The sequence below is a fragment of the Salvia splendens genome, chromosome 3 (genome assembly GCF_004379255.2).
Source record: "Salvia splendens isolate huo1 chromosome 3, SspV2, whole genome shotgun sequence".
Taxonomy (NCBI): Eukaryota; Viridiplantae; Streptophyta; class Magnoliopsida; order Lamiales; family Lamiaceae; genus Salvia; species Salvia splendens.
In genome coordinates, this window is record NC_056034.1 from 36,595,357 (window position 1) to 36,620,896 (window position 25,540).

General features: G+C 36.1%; 2 protein-coding genes and 1 long non-coding RNA gene across 3 annotated transcripts; 1 reads left to right on the forward strand and 2 right to left on the reverse strand.

Annotated features, from left to right (window-relative positions):
- The first annotated feature begins 3,967 nt into the window (after positions 1 to 3,967).
- On the forward strand, positions 3,968 to 5,261 carry LOC121797466 (squamosa promoter-binding-like protein 7). The gene is made up of 3 exons (XM_042196228.1): positions 3,968 to 4,567; positions 4,630 to 4,748; positions 4,822 to 5,261. The coding sequence occupies exons 1-3, from the start codon at positions 4,194 to 4,196 to the stop codon at positions 5,154 to 5,156; spliced, it is 828 nt and encodes a 275-aa protein (XP_042052162.1). The 5' UTR covers positions 3,968 to 4,193; the 3' UTR covers positions 5,157 to 5,261.
- A 5,392-nt stretch (positions 5,262 to 10,653) lies between these two features.
- On the reverse strand, positions 10,654 to 11,722 carry LOC121796947 (squamosa promoter-binding-like protein 8; the record flags this gene model as incomplete). The annotated part of the gene is made up of 2 exons (XM_042195704.1): positions 10,654 to 11,127; positions 11,235 to 11,722. Coding segments are annotated over 2 exons (633 nt in total), but the record flags the coding sequence as incomplete, so codon positions are not given.
- A 10,796-nt stretch (positions 11,723 to 22,518) lies between these two features.
- LOC121795647 lies at positions 22,519 to 23,997 on the reverse strand. Its single transcript, XR_006049595.1, has 4 exons — positions 23,928 to 23,997; positions 23,190 to 23,383; positions 22,689 to 22,758; positions 22,519 to 22,585 (listed from the first exon to the last, which is right to left on the reverse strand). It is a non-coding gene; the product is annotated as an uncharacterized LOC121795647 (long non-coding RNA).
- Positions 23,998 to 25,540: the final 1,543 nt, after the last annotated feature.

Sequence of the window (25,540 nt, forward strand, 5' to 3'; positions counted from 1 at the left end):
GTTTCATATTTATCGAGATAAGGGACTACTTAAGCTTCCTTAAATTTTAAATTAAATTCAATGAATTGACAATCTAGGTTTTTTTTTCTTTTTTTTCTTCTGAATTGACAATCTAGGTTTCCGGCCATAGTTTTACACTTAAAAATTTACACAAAGTAATTCCTTTTTATTACTCCACATGCATATTGTTAGATAAATTTTCTAACATGTTTAATGGAGTAAAATGAAACAAGAGAGAAAAAGACCGGTAAAGAGTGGTCACAATCAGGTAAAATATGATTGGTCCATGTTTATTGAGGGGAGAGGTGCAATTGTGAGAGATGAAGTATGTGTATTGTGTGTAAAACTCACTTTACAGACTGTTGCATTGAATATCCAACAATGATTGAAGTCATAAATTGATATATACTACTCTCTTCCATTCTCAAAGAGAACGAACAATTCTCTTCCATTCTCAAAGATTACAAACAATGAGTTAGACATGAATTTTAATAAATAAAAAGAAAATAGAGAGAAAGGTTAGTGAAAATAATATTAGTGGAGAGTGGGATTCACTATTGTAGTGGTATAATTTGTTAATAGTAATGATATAAGTTGTAAATAAAATGATGTCTAAGAGTAATTAAGTTGTTTGACTTTTTTCAAAATTAGAAAGTTCATATTTTTCAAAGACGGATAAAAAAAGAAATATTCATACTCTTCGGGGACGGGGGAGTACCATTTACTCATTACTCGCGTGCATGATCCATCTAAATAATTTTGACCTCTTCCATCCATCAATTTAATTAATAATGAATTTTTCGAGTTCAATATTTTCGGCCCATAAAAATATGGGCATTTGAAATAACACATAAATTAGTGCATAATTAGTAAAGTAAGAGAGAAGACAAGAATGATAATTATAGTATGACTCATATTATTATTAGTGTTTAATGAGTTGTAATGATTGACCATAGTGATATAAGTTGTAAATAAATTAATGGGAATATGATCAAATGCAAACTCTAAATATTGTACAAATTCCAAACTATGATCTAGACCGTTAGAAAATATCAACAGATGATAAAATAATAGCAACAAAAAATGTCAACACAATGTCAACGGTTGATGTTGTGTTGAAATTGTGTTGACATTGTATTGACATTGTGTTGACATCAAAATCTTAAAATTTTACACTGTGTTGACATTGTGTTGACGTTGTGTTGATACTGTGTTGGAAATTTTCTAGTTTGTACAATATATGAGTTTGCATTTTATCATTACCCTTAATTAATGTATATGATAATGAGTTGGATATAATTCTCCATAAATGAAAAATGCTCATATTTTTGTGGGACAAATAAAAATTAAAAATGCGCATATTTTTATGGGATGAGAAGAGTACTACTACTAAAATTTAATATAGTAAAATAATATTTTTTTAATATTGTTAAATGTAAGTAATTAAGTAGCATAGAAAAAGCAAGAGAGAGACAAAAAAATTACCAATCATACTAAAAAATGACAAATATTAGTAATTGTGAATTGAACAAAATAAAAGAAAAAAAAGAATACAGTTATGACCGAAGTAGGTATATTTTTAAACCATTAGTATCTAGTAATATTTTATTAAAGGATATTGGTCTCTAAAACCATGAACTTTGGTCAAATTTTGGTCAAACCATGAACTTTGGTCAAATTTTGATTTAGTAGTCCCAAGTATGATAAAATATGCACGGAAGTTGATTGACCTGCCATAGGAAATAACAAATAAAATGTAAAGTTTGTGATATTTTAAATCAATTTTAAAATTCGTGACAAATACCAAAATTTGATCAAAATTCATGATTTTAAAGACCAATTTGTCTTTTATTAATACGAATGACGTAGGTAGAAATGTCTTTAGGCCATCCACAACGTTGTTCCTATACCGTTCCTTAAACCACTATTTGAGGGTCCCACTGTACTTTTTTACTCCATTCCTTAACTAAGGAACGGAACCTGCAATCCTCTGTTCCTTAACCGTTCCTTAAATTACTATTCATTCAATTTCATTTTTTTTTATTTCCAACCCAATTCAATTTAAATAAACACACTTTAAAAAACAAACACACTTTATTAAAAAACACACAACATTAAAAAAAATTACAACTTAAACGTAAAAAATAAAAAGCACACAATTAAAATCCTAAAAAAATAAAAGTACACAATTTTAATAATTTCATCCGCCAAAATTTGCCCAAATGTGCTCAATTAGATCATGTTGGAGTTGGGTGTGGGCACTAGAGTCGCGTGTCCTTGCACGAATAGATAACCGTTCTTGTATGAGTATGAAATTGGGGTGGAAATAGAGAGGAATAGATGTGTGTTTGTGATTGAAATGAGTATGAAATAGGAGTATTTATAGAGTAAATAAATAAAATAAAAATTAAAAAAAAAATAAAAAACGGATATAAAAAAAACGGCCTCATTACCTTTGCAAAATTTTTTTTTTTTTTATTAAATTCGAATTTAAAAAAAAAATGAATTATTGCGTCACCGGACGAAGCCCACTCGCGGGGCAGCGAGTGGGCTTCACGCGTCGAATGGGAGGCCGCCACGTCGCCTCGGCGCGTGGCGGAACGTTCCGTTCCGCGTTCCTCCGGAACGGAACGCGGCACGGCATAGGAATGGCGACGGCACGGAACGGTGACGGAACGCACCCCGCAACGCGTGCCGCCGCGGAACCGTTCCGCCGGAACGGCATAGGAACCGCAACGGCACAGCGTTGCGGGTGCCCTTAAGCCATGCGGTAGTAATTCCTCTTGCATTACGGCATATGATGTTATTGTCCTTAGATCAATTATATTGTGGATTGGAAATATTTGACATCTATGGTTCCATTGTATGACTTCAGAGTTCATAATGAAGTAGATAGAAATATTAAATTTATTAAATAAATATTAATATTATTCTCTTCATCCCTATTAAGTTGAGTCAAAATTTTTGAACACGAATATTAAAAAACTGTGTTGAAAAGTAAAATAGAGAAATAAAGTAAGAGGGATAAATGATGAAATAAAATAAGAGTGATTCAATATTTTATTTTATTTTTATCAAAAAATGAAATGACTCAATTTAGTTGTGACATTCCAATCCAAAAAAAAAACTACTATACTTAGTTGCGAGGATCGACTGAGCATTATATCTAATAATATGACTCACTAGGAATCATTTATATCTCCTAAAATTATAACAAAAATGCATTTTTTCAGTATACTAATTATAAGGATCTCCAACTTATATTTAAAACATGCATTCGAATATACTCCATCTGTTCTATGTTAATTAAGTCATTTTATTATTTTGGAAAGTTTTAAATAATTGAGTCATTTCTATTTTTGGTAAAGGGTAATCATCTTTCTTATTTTATTCTCGCTTACTTTATTCACCATTCATTTAACACACTATTATGAAACTCTATATTATCGTGTTGTAGACGATTGTGAGCTTCTTTTTGGCGCATGTCAACAAATGCCCGAAGACGATCGGCATATCCGTGAGGGACTCCTTGATGGTGGGATCACTCGCTGGCGAAACCATGGCTTGGTCCTGCAATGTGTTCAACGGGGACGTTGCCAACTTCTTCACCTTCATCATCCACTATCATGTTATGCAATACGATAGCGGCGTAGATGATATCAATGATATCACATTCGTAGAAGAACCGCGCCGGACCTTTGACCAATGCCCAACGCGATTGGAGCACACCTAAAGCCCGCTCCACATCCTTTCCTGCCGCCTTTTTCCGTTGGACAACTGATTGTCCCTTTATTTAGTTGGATATATATAGAATAAAATAGAAAATTTAAATAGGTTTTGGTCCCTTTATTTGGTTGGATATATATAGAATAAAATAGAAAATTTAAATAAATGGAAATGAGTGAGTAGAATAATGGTGGTGGCATTTAATGAGTAGTAGAACATAACCCTATTGCAGTAGAAGGGCAGTTGCAACCATACCCCTATTTGTACAACTGTCACATGTCAATCTTATCCCCCACACTCTTTATTTTTTTCCCCTAGCTTGTTTACATATTTCCTTCCTTCTTTTTACAGTAATAACAAGCAGATCCCATTTTTTTTGCAGCACCATCCATTACTATATATACATAAAACACGCACACACACAGAGAGAGGTACAGAGTTGGTGTAGTAGTTGTGGAAGGAAAAAAATGGAATACGGGTGGAGTAGCAGTAGCAGTGCAGCAGGAGGAGGAGGGGGGCATAACGGTAATTTGAGGCCAGATAATGCATGGGAGGCGATGCAGGAAGCTGGGTCTTCCAGTCTGTATCGCAATCCTGATCCGCATCTGACATGCTTGAAGCTCGGAAAGAGGCATTACTTTGGGGATCTGTCTTCTTCTCCACTCATAAAGAGATCCAAAGGGCCTTCCTCTGTTCCGCGGTGCCAGGTGGAGGGCTGCCAGGCTGCGCTGCTCAACGCCAAGGATTACCACCGGAGGCACAAGGTTTGCCAGACGCACGCCAAAGCCCCCAGAGTCGTGCTTCTCGGAATCGACCAACGCTTCTGCCAACAATGCAGCAGGTAGATGATACCATATCACTACTACTGTTTTCTTCAAATGTTTAATTAATGGAATTAAATAGGTTTCATGCCGTTGGAGAGTTTGATGACGCGAAGAGGAGCTGCAGAAGAAGACTGGCAGGCCACAACGAAAGGAGAAGAAAGAGCTCGCAGCAACACACTTCCTCTTTTGCTACCAAAGGTAACTTAATTATCCAGTTATCCACATTTGTTTCCAAATTAAGAGTTTTTAAACGAAAATATACTACTATTAGCGAGCATGAGCAGCAGTGGGTGTGCTCTCTCTCTTCTGTCACACTCACCGGCGACTTACGGGCCGTGGAGCGCCTTGCCGGCTCCGGATCTCCCGGCGAGGTGCAGCGCGGCCCTGCGGGAGCTCATCGCGGAGAATCGTGCGTCGGTCTTCGATGCCACAAAGATATGGCCGGGCTGGGCTGAGCCCGAAAACCGCGGCCACGTGACACTGAATCTCATGCAGGGCCCGGAATCGGCTTTCGGGCTTATTTTGGGCCACGATCACCGGCCATCGGAAGAAGGCGCCGCTGGAGATTGCTCTGACCTGTGGAGCCACCTGCCTTTGGGGTATTGATTTTGCGTTTTAACTTTGTTTTTTGTGCATCAAAACTTGTGGATATCATTTAGCCTTCGCTTGTTATTTTGTTTAATGTAAACCTCTACTTAATTTTTCTAGTAATAATATGACAAGTATTAGGCCATCCACAATAGAAATAGCCCAGCAATAGCCTAGTCATAGCCTAGCCACTGCCACTGCCACATCATCAGCACTAAAAATCCTCATGCTACATCATAAATAGCCCAGCCACATCAATAGCTACATCACTAATAACAATTATATAAAGAGTGATGCTAAATGGCCATAATGTGGCCGGCCATAAAGAGTTAATTTAGTCTATTTACATGTATAAAAAAATTAGAATTACCGATATAAACTTATATGTGTGTGAATGGACTTGTGAGTTGATACTTATATTTGAATTCCATTACGTAAAACACATTAATATCGCGAATTACTGTATACGTTGAGCAACAATCAAGAAATGACAGTAGTAATAAGTTGAGCAAAAACTACGAAAGAACAACACTAACATGTTGAGCAACATATAATGAAGATGATATAAAAGTAAAATCAAGTAGTATTAAACCAAAAATTTGAAAAAAAATTAATTTTTTTGTTATTTAATTAATTTATGGCTGACCATAATGTGGCCGCATAGCTTTATTCTTATATAAAATGACATAATTAATAATCACACAATATACGGAATTTAATTTACGAGACATATACGGGAAACATTAATAATACTATTAAAAATTTAAAAAGTACAATAATTTAAAAATATTACAATAATTAAAAAAAAGTACAATAATTAAAAAAAAAAGTAAAATAATTCACTTCTCGTCGCCGTCGTCGTCTCCTCCGTCGATGTCGCCACCATCGCCTCCGTCGCCGTCGCCTCTACTCCCGGCAGCTTCCCTCCGTGCCGCCTCCAAATCCTCCTGCATGCTCAGGAGCAATGTTTGAAGCAAACTTTTCTCCACGGGGTCCACCGCCGCCCGCCATTCGGCCATCGTCTTGACCATCTGAGCGCGCGTTTGTTGACGCGCGAAGAATTTGAGATCCGCTGTGGATTGGCCAAGGGGGATGCCGACTGGACCTCCTGTGAACCCCGGGCGACCCCCATCGCCTCCCGTTGAGCCCGCCTGTGCCCAACCGGGCGAGTACGGCGAGCAAACGAACGAGGGGTCGGGACCTCCTGGGCCGTCTCAGAGAGGTCATGGGAACCACCGCTACTGCCGCTGAAATCACCGGAATAGTTCAGCCGTTGCTTCTTCGGCCAACCAGAGTCGACACCTACTCGGAACTTCTCGGAGTCGTTCAACACAAGATAGCAGTTCCAGTAGGTGAAGTCCTTGTACACCCCCTTCAGGGGGAAGGCTTTCTCCGCTATCCTCCTGCAGTCGTCCTCAGTTTGCCCACTGCTAATCATGCGGAGGGCGTTGGTGTACAAGCCCGAAAATCGGGAGACCGCAACCCTGATTCGGTCCCACGCCTTCCGGCAAACCTCCCCATTGCGTGGCCTCCCCTCCGGGCAAAACCTCTGGTAGGCTGCTGCTATCTTGCCCCACAAGTTGACGATCCTCTGGTTGTTCGAAACGAGAGGATCGTCGCAAACACTCACCCACGCCTTGGACAGCGCGACGTTCTCCGCGTCCGTCCACCTCCTCCGTACCGCGTTGTCGTCCTCACCCGGCTGCGAGAACTCGCCGACCCTTTTCCCCTTGCCTTTCTTCTTTGGGGCGCCCCGACCCTGCCCTGCGCCCCCCGTTTGAACGGGAGCATCCGGAATACCGGAAAGATCTATCCCCAAGTCATCGAAGGAGAAAGTGCCAAACTGGGCCGGAGGCGCAGCCTCCGTTGGCGTCGATGTGTGCGACGAACCAGTCGAAAAATCAACACTAGGGCGATAGACGTCCCCCGGCGTCCCCTGTGTCGCCGGTACCCCGCCGGGCATCATCTGCATTCCGGGTGCCCACCCCGACATCGCCGGAAACGCCCCCGGCGGACGCCCCCCGCTGGTATCCCGGGCATCATCTGCTGCCACGGGTACATGTTGTAGTATGGGTGCATCTGACTCGGGTGCATCTGACTCCATCCACCTCCCACGGGGATCGGGGGAGTTTGAGATCCGCTACTCCCTGATGTAGGCTCGTTGTTGAGATCCATTTACCGTTGTTGATCTTGTACATAAATTTAGATAGAGAGAGTACTCGTTAATACAAGTGGTGCGAATGAAAATGACAGGCAAGTCGCGTATATATAGTGTTTCGGAATTAAAAAAAAATTAAAAATTCGCGCTAGGCGATCCGGACGCTGCAATAGCGCCTAGCGGATCGCCTAGCGCACCGCCTAGCGCCGCGGAACCGCCGAGCGCTAGGCGGTTTTTTTCCGCGAAATCGGCTAGGTGGCTGCAATAGTTCGCCTAGCGCACCGCCTAGCGCCGGCGCTCGGCTAGGCGGTGCGCTAGGCGCTATTGTGGATGCTCTTAAAGATACGGATTTCTGGCATTTTTATTAGCTATTGGTGGCAAATACAGTAATATTATGTACTCCATTTCTTAGTATATTGAACCATATAGTATAACCAAAATCAAAAGGTAAGACATTATAATCATGCAAGGAGCATTATTGACTTTCAGAAAATTAATGACAATGATTGCATACTCGTATGTTTACATTAATTAGCTTTGTAGGATGGGCATAAATTTCTTTCAAAGAAACACCACTAAATTGTTTTGATCATGTGTTCCACAAATATCTTTGAATAAATTGTACGGTGTACTTTAATTAAACGAATAACAAACACCTTGGTTAATGATATCATGTAGTATTAATATGAAAAGATCTTCTATTTTGTGGATGTAGAGATGTTATTAGCATCAGGTAGTATTTCATTAATAAATTTATTCAAATTTGCTTTTATCATTTTTCAAGGTCTGTGGGCTGGGCCCCTAAAAAATCACTGGGCCATCTGATATCTGATTTTCTAGATTACCGAATATTCCTAAACAAAGATGCTTCCCCTAAAATAGAAAATGAATTATAAAAGAAAGGAAATTATTTGGATGTTATCATGGGAGAGGTCAGATAAACATAGTAGTAGTAGTAGTATCATTTCAATTTTTTTGTTCTTAATGTTTAATACTTTAATTGAACTCATCTTGTTCTATACAATAAACTTCCTTAATTTTCGCATTCTAAGCAAGAATTGTGGGTTTCCGTTTTTTTCAAATTTTTAGTATTGTATTGAGAAGTTTATTTTTTTTTCCACTTAGTAAGGGGTTGTTGGTATGGTCCCATCATTTAAAAAATTTAAAACCAAATAAATCTATGCAGTTATAATGTTATATCGTGCAATAGTCAGAGTTAATGAACATTGGTTGATATTATGGCAAGTATATATAAATGATAGAACGATGTACCAAAATGCAAAGGCAGTCCCCCCTCCACAGTAGCAGGAATTGAAAAAAAGATTTTTGAATATGGTGGAAACAAGATTCACTATTATTATTCAATGAATCATAAATACTTTTTGTACGGCCATTCAATTCAAACCAAGTTTCAATTTTAATGATAGGGAGGTATTTATTTATATATAGAGAGAGAATTGATCAAATCAAAACTCATTTTTATATTAAAACTAAGTTAAACAAGAGCTATAAGATTTATTTTATGTAATAAGGGTACAGTACGAAATAAATATGTTTTTAGCTATGAAATAATTGATCATGTTGTTTGTTTGAATAATATCGTAGTCAGTGGCGGACGCAAAAATTTTGTTTGGTAGGTGCTTTACTCTACGTTGCGCCATCCATCAGCATCTATAGTCTCATTTTGACTCGACACGAGTTTTACAAAATTGTTTGACTTTGTGAAGAAATATGGAAAAATAAGTTAGTGGAATGCAGGCTTCATTTTTATACTCCATATATTAGTTTTATAATAGAATATGAGTGCAATAATTTAGTTGAATGTGAAGTCCACTTATTTAAAATGAAAAAAGGTGAATGAGAGTTTGAACCCCGGATATTCTGAAATGGCAAATGAGACAATTTTTCACGGACTGAGAGAGTATATTTATATAGTCAAGATATGTGTGTGTAAGACACGGTCACATATCCATGATTTTTCAGTGTTAGGATGAGATAAAAATTATAGGTTCTCAAAACTTTAAAACATAAAAAATATAGTAAAATATTTATATATCAGAAGAACTTAATGAATAAAATGCCTATTAGATGAGAGGATTTAAAAAGATACTTCAAATTAACAGTATATTTGAAATAGAAAATTGAATTTAAAAGAATTAAAAAAATCCAAAGTTTTTTTTACAATTGAATTGATAAGGAAAAAAAGTTAGTGAAAACTAAAATTATTGGTGAAAGCTAATCAATACTTTTAAAAAAATAAAGAAGCTGCATTGCTTTAATCTTAAGTTTTAAAAATGAAATAGAATAGTACTATAAGTTTTTTAATTACTTAAATCAGCTGGAAGAAATTAATATTATAATTTCAAATAAATCGGTGGTTCTTTTTTGAAGCTATTATATTGAATTTGATAATGCCCACGTCTTCTTCTTCTTCCTAAATGCAGTGTTATCCATTATTTTAATGTGTGTTCAGTTTATTAGATTCAGCCCCTTCTTTTCATTTCACTTTCAATAATTTACTCTCCAACAACAATTATTGGGAAGGGCTGAAAATCAATTTCAAAATTTTCAAATATTTCACAAGAAGAAAAAATGGACAAATAAAACTTTTGGGAAGGGCTTAAGCCCTCCCCCATTGCTTACTGTGTCCGCCAATGATCGTAGTACAACGTAGATAATGAAATCAATACTAGCGCTATCATAATGTTGTCGAATTTTTAATGTTTCATGTCACTTTCCATAAAAGTTGGAATCCTTACAAATATACAAAAATCATTCCAAAAATCATTAGTTTTATACAACTCTCTTGATTTTAATTATTTTTTCACATGTCATATAAATTGAAGGTAATTTTATGATAATCCAAATGAAATCTCAACTTCAGATGAAGAAAATTACATGAAAAATGCAATTTGTATATAATTATAAATTTTGATAAATAAAGGTTTACAATCATAAACACACAAGCACACCTTATTCATCTCCACCAAATAGTAGATGGAAAGATGATGAGTGATATATATAGAAAAAAAAGGTCCCACAAATATAGTTTTCCTCAACCAATACCTCCATGCAGGAGACAGACTTACCTACTGGCATCTTCTTCACCAAGAAAATTTTACCACTTCACTTAATTCATTTTCAAATTATAAATCAATGAAAAAGATGGCTCCTCTTTTTGTCCTTTTTTTTTACCCCCCTCATCCTTAATTTTACAGTATCTGAGCAACAGACAAAAAGAAATTAATGCAGTAACTGTAAATAGCAAGAGTCTGCAACTCTGCAAGGGTGCCTCTCTGCCAAACCCAACCCTTTTACACATATGGAAGTTAATCTTGAATGCAGATGGAATTTTCATGAAAAACTCTTTTTTCTCATTAATATGAAAACAGTCAAAGCTGAAGTTAGGCATGCAAAGTGGGAAATGAATCCCCTGAAACATGAAGGTACATTGTTCATATTTGGCTACCCAAAAATGTTTTGTCAAAATTAGTCTACATATTTTTTTACTAATTACTACTCTATGTTCTAGAGTCATTTCATTTTATATATTAGTTTTTGAAAAATGATAACAAATAGTTAAAGTAGAGATAGAATAAAATAAAAAAAAAGAATTAATGTAGATAATGAAATGACTCTACTAGTATGGAGCAGAAGGAATAGGATTGTGAAGAGAGTTTTAGTTTTTAGAGGTGAAGTATTTTACTACTTGCAAGGTTTTCAGATGCGGAGGTGATTTTGGGGTGGGATTTGCGGCGGCGGCGGTTGTGGTCGGCAAACCTTTTGCGGCAGCTTCTCTTGCCGTTGTCGAATTCCGAGAGCAGCTGGAATCTGAAATTGGCAAGTACTAGTATGAAATTAATTTTACGGAAAAGCCCTCTCAGGTAATTTCGAAGAAATGCGATGCAAGAAGGAAGGGTATTTTTGTAATTTGAGACCTGCTGCATTGCTGGCAGAAGCGCTGGGTCAAGCCGGCGGCGATAACGGTGGCGGCCTTGGAGTGAAACTCGCAGACCTTGTGGCGGCGGTGGTAGTGCTTGGCGTGGGTCAAATCGGCGTTGCATCCTTGGGCCTGGCAGCGGGGTGAGTTGATTGGACCGGGCTCGATGATCCTGGACCGGCTGTAGAGACGGTTCACGAAGTCGTCTTCGGAGGAGGCGAAGTAGGTCCTGCCGCCGAGGTTGAGCCCGATTCGGCTGTTGTAGGAGGCCGGGGGCGGGTTGTATGAAGTGGCGGTGGCGGTGGCGGTGGCGGTGGCGGTAGCGCGTGAGTCGTAGAAGCTGGTGAAATGGGCGTTGGAGAAGGGAATGTGGTTGTCCAGATTAGCGAAGTTGGCGGTGTCGGAGAAGGAGTAAAGGTCGAAAACACGGCGGATATCGTCGCCGGAAAGGATAATCGATGGTGGGTTTCCCCATCCAGGGCGAAGTCAGGATTTCAATTCGATGGGGACAAAAATATATTTAAGAAGAAATTTTAAAAGTCTGAGGTGTGACATTTATAAAGAAAATCCAAAATTTTAAAAATTACTTAATAAAATAATACTACATAAAATATATTGAAGAAGGGCAGATGCCCTTATCCCCTGCCAGTAGATCTGCCCCTGTCCGCATCCATACTCCAACATTGCCTCCTACTCTTGCTTTCTCAATTGGATAATATATGCCCCTTTTTGTTAATTTATTTCTAGCTACTACTAGTATTCTATTTTCAATCAAGTTTTAACTTTTGTTTTACATAGCAATACGGATTTTAAAGAGTATGATGTACTGTTTAAACATTATCCATATAGGGTTACATGTAATTGGCATATTATGTGATTTTTAGAAATAGGACATATTGTGCTGTTACTGTTCTAATGATATTGATTTTCCGTGTACTTCGAGGATTCTACTTAATATTTTTGAATTATTAAAAGAAACGAGAAATGTGACATTTTTAATAATTAGCTACAAACTTTTGTTCTTAAACAACTGTAGTGGTTTAAGTCAAAAGTTTGTGTTGAAACGATTATAGAAACAAACGGCCATTCGTATTTTCTTGAAATAGCAATATAGAGAAATATGGCGATTTGTGAAGAAATTTGGAGTAACAGAATTCATCGGAACAGTATTATTAATATATTAATTATTGTTATTGCAATCCTCCATCGCATTCTGAATTTAGGTATGTGTGGACAGATTATTACATAAATGATTGAGGAGTTATGATTGGTGAATAATTATTATTCAATTGGTTACTTTCATTTGATAATTTTCTATCTTTATAGCATGCATGTTAAATGATTTAATTGACCTTTCGGTTGGTTCAAAACTAACCATTGATCTTGATGAGGTGCAGTATGTCTTGCAAGCTAAGGAGCTTCATAAATCAATTCTAGGCATCAAGAAGTTCAAAACCAAGAAATCACAAAAAGGTAAATTAAATGAGTGGAAATACACTACAATTAATTTTTTAATAAAGTAAGGCAACTGTTAGAGAAGGAGACAAGGAAATGATATTATTGCAAAAAACTTGACTATGTTAAGAAGAATTGTTAGTCGTGAAAAAGAAACAAACAAGGAAAATTACACTCAAACCACTTAACTGAAGAATTAGAACTTAAAGTAATTTTGTACTCCCTCCATCCCTCTGCAGTAGAAGCGTTTCATTTTCAGCACTTATTTTGAAAAAATGATAATAAATAATTAGAGTAGAGAAAAAGTAAAACAAGTGAGAGAATAATATAGAGAAGACTCTTCTTTATATTATTCTCTTTTACTTTATTTTTTCTCTCTATTTTAACTATTTATTACTTTTTTTTTAAAACTAGTGCTCAAAATGAAACGCCTCTACTACAGAGGGACGTAGGAAGTATATGGTGGAGAGATGTGTTGGAGGATCTTGGAATATATATCGTGAGTACAACTTTCAGGAGTGCTTTCACATGGCTCAATTTGAAGATTTTGGAGAAACCCAAAATGATCAAGTTTTTAGTGTTCAAGCCATCGACAATATTTGGTTGAAAATGGATGATAACTTCATAAAGCTGCAAACTAAAGTCAGATACATATCCCTCGACTATGCTCACAATGATTTATGAGAATCCTAGTATTTTGTCTACATAAATAATGATAATTAAAGAGAAGTATATAGGTATAGAAGCATGAGGTCCTCAACAAGTTTAAAGAGTAGTTCTCATAAGTGGAAGTTGAGATGAGATTTGCCCATTGTCAAGCACAACATTACTAGGTAAAGGTTAAGTATAAAATATTGAGTACACTATATACTTGGTAATGGAGTACTCCCTCCGTTCCACAGTAATAGAGTCATTTTGTCATTTTGGTATGTTCCATAGTAATAGAGTCATTTCCCTTTTTAGTAAAAGTCAACACATTTCTCCACGCCTACTTTACTCTCTCTTACTTTATTCTCTCTTCATCTCTCCACCTTTTTCATTTTCCACTTTATTCTCCTTTTACTTAACTCACCTAACACAATTTTCTTAATCTCCGTGCCGAAAAGAAACGTCTCCATTACTATGGAACGGAGGGAGTACTATTTTTAATAAAATAATCGGTCAAAATTTCGAGCACCCTAGCTACTAGTGTTAAGTAAAAACTACTCTTTCATTTACCGAGCAATTTCTGTCATCGAAAACTCGATCAAGTTCATCGGCATCAAAGAGTTGGTTATTTGCTGAGTGTTATTTTGTACTCGGTAACTTTCCGGCCCAAAATATCCAGAAAAGTTGATTATCGACTAAATGTTTGCTCGGTATGTACTCGAAAAAAGTTAGATCCTTGATTATAGAGCAAATGGTTGCTCGCAAAGGCCCATGTTTTTTTGTAGTGATCGAGAGACGGAATAATTTCAAATATCAATAATATTAATTTGTTAGAAAAATCTACAAATAATTATGATCTTCATGATAAATTGATTAAAAATGATTTTAATATTCCAAGGTGGCCGCAATAAAATCATGATTTCATAAGACGAATCTGCTTCGTCCGTTGAGATAGCGGCGGTGGGTTTCCTGAATGGAGAAATGGCTGCAATGCAGGCATTACTACTATTTGTTGAAAATGAACATTCACAGATGCCAACAAACCACAAGAGTTCTCATTTAATTTGTCAGTTGACAGCAACTTGTTGCACATCTTCATACACCACTTATGTTAACCAGTCCATTCAAAGAGTTTTACGCTGTCTTATATTCTCCAGCATAAAGCTATTTCACTACTGCTAGTGCTAATCAGGGAGTAAAAAGGCACAAACAAGTCTTAACTAGAGAAGATAGCCAACCCTTTGTTACCGGATGATAAGAGACTAAGAGAGCAACGACTCTGGCATAAGTAAGGTATGACACCACACCCACAGTTTTTCATCATATAGTTAGGCCAAGTGTGACCTTCTAACATAATTAAGAGAGTGCTAAGAACCTCTTCTCAGACAACAATTTTCGGCTTGATTCAAGAAAAGCAACCCTGTTAGTTGTAATATCCAATTAGACTCACTACGAAGCTTCTCAAGTCGCTGTCTTTCGTGCTCTACTCTAGCATGTGTTTGGTCATCTTCGTGCAGAATTTTACCCCCTGTAATTGAAAGAAACAATTCAGTCACACTTACTTTCAAAAATCAAAAGCTTCATCAAGCATACAGATAAGCAATTGCTTTAACAGAGAGGAGGATATTGGTTTCTAAAGTAAATATTGACTGGGAGGGCAAAAGGGTAGATGCTAATGGGACCAGAAATGCCAAAAAAAAAAGGAAGTGATGAAAAACTTTAAAGAAAATAATTCTAATGAACAGACACAATTATTGATGGGACTTTAAGCTACGTTCCCATAAAGCCAACATCCATAATACTGTAGAAATTTCTCTTGTGATGATACAGTCAATAATGGAGAATATAAAATAGAGGAGATACTATTAAGTTCCATGGAAGCTAATTATATTGGGCAAGATTGGAAATGAGTCGTAATTGTGTCTTTCAATTGATAAAGTGGAAGTATCTCAGTTCTATTTACATTTTATTTGGTACAGGGACATAAGTGTCAGGACCAGAAAACACATAGTCATAGATTAATATTGTGTTAGCATACCCTATAAGAAATAACTCACTTCTCCTTCATTACTGCAGAGAGTTGTCAATTTTCCTCCTCAATCCTGAACGGAAGCAACATATGAATGTAATTTCTTTGACATAAAATGGGAGAGGGATACTTAGATTCTTTAAGCAGGTAACTTATTACTTTGGTTTGTCGCTTAAGGCCACCAGGGATTTTAGCACACCAGGACCTATCTTGTCGGAAAGAGCACCTTTTTCTGAAAGAATTAATGATTGCTCTTTAACAAAGCTCTGGAGTTTTTTGGAATCAAAATCAAGGCGTGCTTGATCTACAATAAGAAAATATAAGAACCCATAAGTAAAGTGAAACATGGCAAAATATGTCAAAAAAAATTGTGAGGAGACACTAGTATTATCTGACACTAGAGGAGAGGAAGCTTTAAAGCTAGCTAATCCAGCTCAGTTAAATTAGGACAAAATGATCTATCAGCGAGCATAGCACATTCAAGGTACATAAATATTCAGTAGCGTTAGTGTGTGTAAACAGTAAGTTAGACTTTGGTTATTTGGTATACAGTTATGTAGCTCCAAAATTGAACAATCGATCTTGTACGTAAACTTAAACAATCAAATCGACAGGCGGAGGGGTGTGGAATGACTGTTGCGGTGACTGCAATGGGCTGTTCGTAAGTTGCCGCCTGAGGTATGGCATTGACTGGCGGCGCGGCGACGGTGGCGTAAAAAACAACAAGTTCTCTTTAAATTTTCTTAACAGAGAAAGGTTTTTCGTCACTTGAGATAACCTGTGCCATTTCCACTCCATCTCCTGCTGTATACACACAAAACATATATTCTGTATATGTAATAAAAGATGAAGTAAGAAATCGATATGTGAACGGTGAACCTCATGGGTTTTTTGCCCAAATGATTTTTAATTAAATTTATTTATATTACTCCACTAATTAACATTATTAATTAGTCCTCAACTTTTTAATTAATTAAGTAAAGTAATTACGAAAATGAGTAGATTATAAATTTGAGGTAAATACATAGCTCATAAATAATGTTTCACATTCGTTTCATATTAGCACAAAAAGTTTGAAGCTTACATAAATCACACAAAATATATCATCCGTGTTTCAATTTAGTACATTCCGTTATATATGTTTAAACGACGTTAACTCTTTGTCTAAGTGAAATACAAAATGGTTCATCATTGTATCATGTTGGTCAAAAAGTTTTATGATTGTTTCATATTTGATATAAAAAAAAATCATCATTGTTTTATTATTTGTGCGTCACATAAGTAAAAAGTTAACATCGTTTAAAATATCTATACTACTTAAAAGTGGCTGTTGCTGTGTAATGCCCTTTTGGGCAGGAAAATGGGAGTTGTTGTGTACTTTTTTTTGTCCATTTAGCTGTTTATCTATTACATATAATACACTATTAAATGCAGAAATTGTGTCTGCACATGTGAATCTGTGAAAATTCAATAAACAATGTAAATTCCATGTTCCCAATGCTGCTGATATAGTTGTGCTCATGTTAATACACCACTCCTTCCATATGTACTTGATAATAAAAATCACATTTGTTAGGTGGTTGATTATATCTAAGAAATAAAGTATAATCATTCTATATAACTTTTTGTATTAATTTGTGCAGTACACGTTTTGCAACATTTTTTTAATTACAAAGTAGTGTTATTAAAAAGCAGAGATGGCGGCGCCGTGGCGGATAGCAGTGGCAGTTTCCAGGCTCAATGCCACCGACACCATGTGATATGGCAGTTAACTCTCTTTTTTGAATGGCAGCCACCATTCACGTAGCGCCGTGGCGGGATATGGCTCTCATGGCGGTCGAGAGGCCTTTTGCCTTGTAAAATGAGCCCACTTACCCCACTTATCCCACTGTCCAGCCCACGTGACATGTAACCTAGCCTATTGACCATTATAGACAGTTTATTTATAGGGTTTATGGGAGTTTCTGGCTTCAAAACCATAACTGTTGCAGTCAATCTCGATTCAAGATTTCAAGTTCTCGTCTCTCCAGTCTCCACACGCACAAGGCTCCAGATTCCAGATTTTCATCACGATTCACGACAACTGTAACTTTTTATGTACTACTACTTAGTTTGTATTAATTCCACTATTTAATTTTCTCTTTTCGTATAATTGTTCTACTCGATGCATGTATTAATTCCACTGAATAATTCTCTCTTTTCCTATAGCTATTCTACTCGATGAAAGCGTCTCCATAATTATTGTCTTCCGCCATTTAATTAGTGTATCCACTAACTTTAGTTTAAGTGCTTCCATTACTAATGTTGTTTTGTATGTAAATGTGCTACATATATATTAACATGCATGTCATTATGATGATAGCAGGAGCTTAAATTCCCGAGACTATGTTATTGCCCATATTTAAAAAAATATAAAAATGTATTGATCGGTGCAAGAGATAGTATATGCATTCCATTATGCATGATTTCAAAATAAAATATGCATATTGAATTGTCACACTATATTAATCGATGTTTTTGCTCTTTTAATATTCATAATAAAGTTATCCTTCTTCTTTAAACATGCAGTAGTTGGAATTTGCAATAATGTCAACTAGAGAAGAATCTTCTTCAATGTCGGTTGGTGGCAAAAAAGACGTGGGCTGGAAATTCTACACTCAAGTAGAAGCAACGTCTACGAACAAAGTCATGTGCAACTATTGCGGAAAAACTATGAATGGTGGAATTACTAGAAGTAAAGAGCATTTAACGGGGAAGATGGGCAAAGTTGCTGCATGTGCAAAATGACCGAAAGAGGTTAAAGACGAACTCTGGGAAAGCTATAAAAACAAAGCTAAAGCAAATTCATTAGCTATGCTTAGTAATTCGCGAGCTTTCGATCTTGATAGTGATGAAGATGAAGATGAGCCAATAGTTCAACAGAAAAAGAATTCTAATTGTTCAAAGAAAGGGCGTATTGACTTATTTTTTAATAAACCCTAAACTGCAGCTCAAAAAAGACGTAAAGAAAAATTGCGGCAGTTAAACATAAGAGAATTTGTGGACAAAAAAAAAGTGGCCGGGGCTCACCAGTCCATAGCCCGATTTTGGTACCAAGCGGGGGTTATCATTCAACTTGGTTAAGTTGCAGAGCTTTGAAGATATGATTCACGACATTGGTGCATTCGGAAAACATTTGCCGAAACCAATTTTTCATGACATCCGAGTTCCACTTTTGAATAGAGAGTTGGAGTATACTAACAATTTGTTGGAACCTAAGAAGGACGAATGGAAAATGCATGGTTGTAGCATTATGCCGGATGGATGGACAGATCGTAAGCAAAGGACTATAATCAACTTTTTAGTTAATTCACCTTGTGGCACTTTGTTTGTTAAATCTATTGATGCCACCTGCTTTGTGAAGACATGAGAGAAGTTGTTTGAGCTACTTGATTCGCTTGTCGATGAGATCGGTGAAGAACATGTTGTCCAAGCGATAACGGACAATGGGAGCAATTATGTAGCCACGGGAAAAATGTTGATGGAAAAGAGAAGACATCTTTACTAGACTCCGTGTACAACACACTGCATTGATCTCATGCTAGAAGATATTAGTAAGATTCATTTGGTTAAGAACACCATTCGAAGGGCTGTAGCTCTTGTGGGCTATATTTATAGCCACACTTTTACCTTGAGTTTGTTGAGAAGTTTTACAAAGAAGAAGGAACTGGTGAGGCCAGCTATTACCCGTTTTGCTACCTCATTTCTTTCATTAGAAAGAATTCACAAGCAAAAAGACAACCTCAAAAAGATGTTTATTGCGACGAATGGGTGCAAAACAAGCTGTCTAAGGATGCTAAAGGAAGAGAAGCAACTAAAACAGTCATGATGCCTTCTTTTTGGAGGCACGTGGTATTCATTCTCAAAGTCATGGCTCCCCTTGTACGAGTTCTTCAATTGGTGGATAATGAAAAGAAACCAGCAATGGGCTACATTTATGAAACAATGGAGAAGGTGAAAGAAACCATTATGAAATCTTTCAGCAACAATGAACAAAGATATGCAGATATTTTTAAGATCATTGATGATAGATGAAATTGCCAGCTCCATAGGTCGCTCCATGCAGCTGGGCACATTTTAAATCCGGATATCTTTTATGAAAATAAGAGATTGGAATTTGACCGTGAGGTTACTAATGGATTATATGAATGTGTTGAAAGATTGCTGCCAAATAAAGAAGACCAAGACAAGGCACTTGATGAGATGGTACTGTACACAAGTAGTAAAGGCATGTTTGGTCACGAATTCGCGGTGCGGCATAGGAAGAGATTAGCTCTAGGTGCGAATTTATTTATTCTTATTTTTTATTTTGCATATATATTTTAAATTTTAATATGATATAAAAGCATAGATATTATTGTTACCGTGATTGTCTCTGTCTCCCCATGAAAAGCAAAGTGACTGTAATTTCATGGACTTTTTTATGTTTGATTCACACTTGATTATCAAATGTTCAATATTATATTGTTTTATTTTTTTTAGCTCAATGGTGGAAGAAATTGAAGGGGTTGGCAGCGGAAGCGTGCATTATTTACCGATCATATAAACTTGATCTATTTAGCAGATTATTTAGACAAATTCTATTCGCGTAATTATCACATGTATCATGCTCATAACTTGAATTAAAAACATGCTTTAGCACATAAAACCCCTAAAGCATGCTTACTACGGAATTAGCCAATTTACCTCGTAGATTCAATCAAGAATCGATGATGGCTTGCTCCGTCTCCACGTGAAGATTTTCAATACAAGACCTCAGATCTTCTGACTGGTGTCCCGGACTATACGCTGATATTTGTGTGGGCAAATCTCACCAACGTACTAGGACTCGAATAATGGAAGACAGAAACTGCTCACGGAGGGAGCACAAATTTCGAGCTCTCTCTTTCTAGAAGGGGACGAAAATTTTGTATATTAAAAAGTGTATCTTCTGTCTCCTTTATTCTCCTATTTATATAAGTCACATATTGGGTCCAGTCAGGGATCTAAGGAAGAATTTGGAACAGGCCTCACCCAATTAGCTTTTTACTAATTAAATTGAACCCACAATTTAATATAAGCTTATATTGGAATATTACGAGCAGTCACTACAGAAGTAATATTGCACTGCCTTCCAAATCCGAAATTACAAGTATTCCGGGTTTCGTTTAATTGCATTTGATTTATTTCCCGCGCTTAAGATAGAAACATCCATTAATTAATTAATGTCTGCTATAGACTTAATTAATTAACATATTTCGAATTCCAAGAGTGGACTTAGCAAGAAACTCTTATTTATTATTCATAGAGTAATCAAACTCCAACTAGCTAGGTTCCGAATAATAAAACCTCGTTTCGAGCTCCTCTTGTGGATGTTATCAAACGAGACTCTCTTCGCGCACGTTTCAACATAATAGCAATCCTAGTACCGCTAGATAATGATCACCACTACCCAATATACCTGGATCGTTGGGTTACGAAAAACCCGCACCTTTGGTAAGTGAAAGTAGTGGATACTCAATGTCGTGTGCTCAATGCTAACGTACATTGATTAAGAAATTAATTATCAATACCTCGTCTTTCAGTAGATAGCATAAAGACTCGTCTTGCTGTTAGATCCATTCAGTGCTATACCACACCAACGTCATCTTATTTCAATAAGGCTTAGAAATAATCGGACTGACATTCCAACCTTTCGCGATAGGTAGTCTAGCCCTATCTAGGTTGTGAAATTCTTATTTTTCTTTGTTTAGAACTGACCGTGTTACCTTAAATTGGACGACGCCCACAACCGGTCTACTAAAACAAAGACTTAGACTTTGTTACGTTTGCTTATACATTTAAATATGCAATAAACAACCATTAAATGTAAAACATAACAACATTATGACAAAAATAATCTATTGCATTTATTGGAAAATAACCATTAGAGTTTTACAGTATGCAATCACTCGAAAGGTGATTTCTAGTATACAAAACCCTAACAGAAATATGGCCATGATGCTCCACATATGCAAAGGCTTGCAATAAAGATCTTGAGCTTAACTTGTAGTGCTTCCGGATGTGAACGTAATTGGAGTGTTTTCGAGCAAGTAAGCATTTTAGTTGTTTTTTAGGTATGATTTTTAGTTCTAATGTAATTCAATAATTAACAAGTTTTAATTATTTTTATGTGATAGATTCATTCCAAAAAAAGGAATAGGCTTGAACATCAGAAGATGCATGATTTGGTGTACGTTAAATACAACCAAAAGTTGTGCGAAAGGTACAGTATTAGAGATAAGATTGATCCCATCTCACTCAACGATATTGATGAGTGCAATGAGTGGTTAGTTGGCGAGCTGGATGATCCTGAAGCTGTTGGCACTGGCCAAGATTTGGTTTTTTGATGGTGATACCCTTGATTGGGAAACTGCATATGACGCTTCAGGGATTGGAGAACCGACCACATTTACTCGGTCCAAAAAAAGAAAAGACACTTCCACGTCGTCAAGTTATGTTCGAGCTTCCAAGAAAGATACACGGACTGGAACTACATTAGGTAAAGGAAAAGAAAAGTTGCAGCCTGTGGTCGAAGAGATGACTCCTGTAGATGAATCAGGCGAAGAAGAATTAGAGCAAGAGTTTGAGCAAGAAGAGGAAGAAGGATATGAAGATGACGAGGATGACTACATGGCACTTGATGATGAAGATGGGGCTGAGGAATGAAGACATGAATTTGCATTTTACTTTGCCGTTTTTGCATTTTTATTATTGAATATGGAGTGAAAGACTTTAATTTTAAACATAGACTATGTTTTAACTATTGGTTTTTATTTGGGATATTATATTTTTAAAAAAAAATTTGCATCTTATGTTATGTATTGTATTTTATTTATTTGTTAATTTATAGACCGCCATTTACGCCATAATACCGCCATGCCGACCGCCATATCCCTGTGGCAGTTTTTTGACCGACCACCGTCAGCCGCCGTAATACAAACTCAAGAATGTCACTGTTTGAATGACATAAATCATGTATTAAATCCAAATGCAAATATTGCCATAAAGAATCATGAAATTATTATCTTAAATCAATTAACTCTAAATGCAAATCATGACATAAAGAATCATGAAATTATTGCCTTATATCAATTCATAACCTTTGCACTTAGACTGTGAGAGTTTCAAAATTTCTCATCCTTAAATCCTTTGGTAACCTGTGTATAAACATTTAATTGTTAGTATATTATCTTCTGTAAATCTGTTCCTAATCATTTCATAAAACTGTTATTGTTAATATAGTGATACAAAATATCTAACCTTTGCACTTCAAACTGTGTAGAGATACATAGTTTCTCATCCTCAAATATTTGGTAATCCGTGCATAAAACTGTTATTATTAGTACATAAATTACTTAAACCTGAAATCTAAAATTCATAAATGTGGCCTATTTGTTCTGTAATCAACTTTAGCTAGGTCTTTGAGATAGTTAGTTCTATGGATTAGTGTATTATTTTTTTTTGTTTATTGGAAAACATATAGGTCAGATTCAGAAAGGAGTCTTAAATAGTCTAGATTAAATCTGTTTTTGTTAGTAGTTAAACTAGTTAAATCTAAAATCTTAGATTGATAAATATGATCTATATATCATGTAATAAGATTTAGACAGTGGATTGGCATAGTTTGTGCTCTAGAATTAAACTAATTAAATCTGAAATCTTAGATTAATAAATCTGATCTATATATTATGTAATCAGATTTAGAAAGTGGATTGACAGAGTTTGTGCTCTAGAATTGTGTATTATATTTGGATCTATTACCTTTTGATTAGCACTGATTTTCCACATTTGCACGTGTAGCTGAAGAGTTTCTCATGGATGAATCACTCCTCTGCACCTTTCCAAGCTCTGTGTAGGTAGATACCAGCCTATGTTGATATTTTCATCTCTTTTTCGTTTGGGTAGAGAGGATGCGGCTGCTTTTTTTAGGGTTTCAATGAACCTCTTTTGTATTCCTGCATAGAATTTGTTTAAATACACAAATATCCAGTAATAACACATTTATTGGACAGTTAGATGGGCCATTTAATGAATGAATAGCTTTTAATGATTCTTTTGTTTTCCCAGATACAACTGCCACTCTTTTTAATTCCTTTTTTAAATAGCTAGGCTGTTTAATAACCCTAATTTTGTTCAGATACTCTCACACTCTAATTATAAATCTGTTAAAATATTATTTGTTATACATTTTATGGTAGATAAATGAAAGCTTCATATAATCATTCAGTTTTTTTGGGAATATGCGTTGGTATATAAACGTGCACTGCAGGCTCATCTCCCCCTCTCCTATAAATACCCTGTTTTCTCAATTTATGAATCATTTAGCATAATTCTCTTCACAACTTACATTCTATTCCAACTTACAGTCATTCTCTTAATAACCTAACAGATCAATAAACTGATCTGATTTATTTCATTGATATTTTTGTATCTGTTTCAATGCTTCATGTGAATGGAGTTATACACACATTTTGGCTTTAGTTTTTCCAGAGCTCTTACCATGCTTTTAAAAGATCTTCTTGGCATTCCTTTCCTTTCTTTTATCTCCTTCTTTAGTAGTATAATACCTGCACATTTGCTTATAAAGTCTGATCAATATCTTGCCATATGTGTATCCATGCTTACTTTTTTATCATGCAGTAATGTACATTCTTACCATGATTTTAGAGACATGTCTTCTTAACTGTGAAATTTACATTCTTTTTTATCCCCTTCTCAGTAGCATAAATCTTGGACAAACTTTGTATTTAAACTTATTGATCTTATTGATACATACTCTATCTCAGTATCATAATTCCTGCACAAAAAGTCTCATTAAAGTCTCATTTGTTCAGTGTTCTTTAATTCATCAAAGTCTTATTTTTGCCCTTCTTCAATCTTATATTTGCAGGAAAGCTAAGCATCAATATATTAAATAGGGACGATCTTTATTACCTTTCTGTGTTACTTTAAGCTTAGGACTTCATTACTTTATTTTGTGTTTCATACCTGCAAATTAGTAGATGCAAATTATTTAAATGATATAGTTGTTTGCAAATGTCATTATATATCTCTTTAAAATGACTAAGTCTCGTACCCTTTTTACAGGAGAAGGATATCAGTAATGGCTCCGTTTATTACCTTAGTTAACAATCTTTGCAAGACAATCACCAACTCCATTATAAAAATGAGGTGTGTTCGTGTTTATCAAGGTCTATCTGAAGATAAGAATGACAAGAGTTTAGAATGTGTCTTTCATGACTCAAGGTAGATTTTTTCTTGATTTCTGGAAGGTAACATTCTGTATTTCTTTAACTGCCATTTAGAAGGAATCTTATAGTTTATGCCATATGTATTGTATTTGCTTCTCAGGTACCAGAATTCAAGCAACTTTCCCAAACAATTTGGTCCAGAATATGGCTTCTAAACTGAGGGGAGGGATTTTTTGCATTAAAAATTTCTTTGTGAGAAATATTTTGGAAATATTGTAGCCTTTACAGAAAAGCAAACTCTTGTTATTACAAAAGAACCAAAAACTGGAAGGTAAGTAAAATAAAGTAAATACAATAAAAGGAACAAGATGCAAACTATATTCTTCTTCAAGTCGAGTCGAGGTGACCCTCTCTCCGCAAGACAAAATACGCCCCGGCTAGTGCTCACGGATTGGTGTAATGTCCCCAAAGATGAAACGACTTTCCTCCTATCGAGTTGAAGCACTTCAAACTCGTAGGCTCCGGCGAACTTGAATTGGAGGCGAGAACCGAGCAATGCAATGCTCCTAAGATGCACACTAGAATGCTTGAGCTAGAGATAAGAGAGAATGTTTTTTTTGGTGTCTTCTCTTCTCCTAAATCCCATCTATTTATAGGTGAGGAAAGACCAAGTGAAAAGTCTCACCATCAAGGCACCTCATAAAATAAATGGAGGATACCTTAAGATGAAAGGCCAAAGGCCTAGCCCTTTCAAAAAACCACACGTTTTTCCTACAATCCCCCACATTGGTTAGAGCGCTGCAAGCTCAAACCAACACCAGACACAAATGCATGTATGCAGACTCTTTTGCTCAGTTCTCAAGAAACGATACTGTATTTGGAGAGGTAACTTGTGGTTTTGAACCTTCCATAGTCAACACT

Excerpts from the sequence above, each read along its gene's own strand:
- LOC121797466 (XM_042196228.1), top strand. The coding sequence starts at position 4,194 with ATGGAATACGGGTGGAGTAGCAGTAGCAGTGCAGCAGGAGGAGGAGGG. Across the intron at positions 4,568-4,629 it reads TTCTGCCAACAATGCAGCAG|GTTTCATGCCGTTGGAGAGT; the intron begins GTAGATGATACC and ends GGAATTAAATAG. Across the intron at positions 4,749-4,821 it reads TTCCTCTTTTGCTACCAAAG|CGAGCATGAGCAGCAGTGGG; the intron begins GTAACTTAATTA and ends TACTACTATTAG.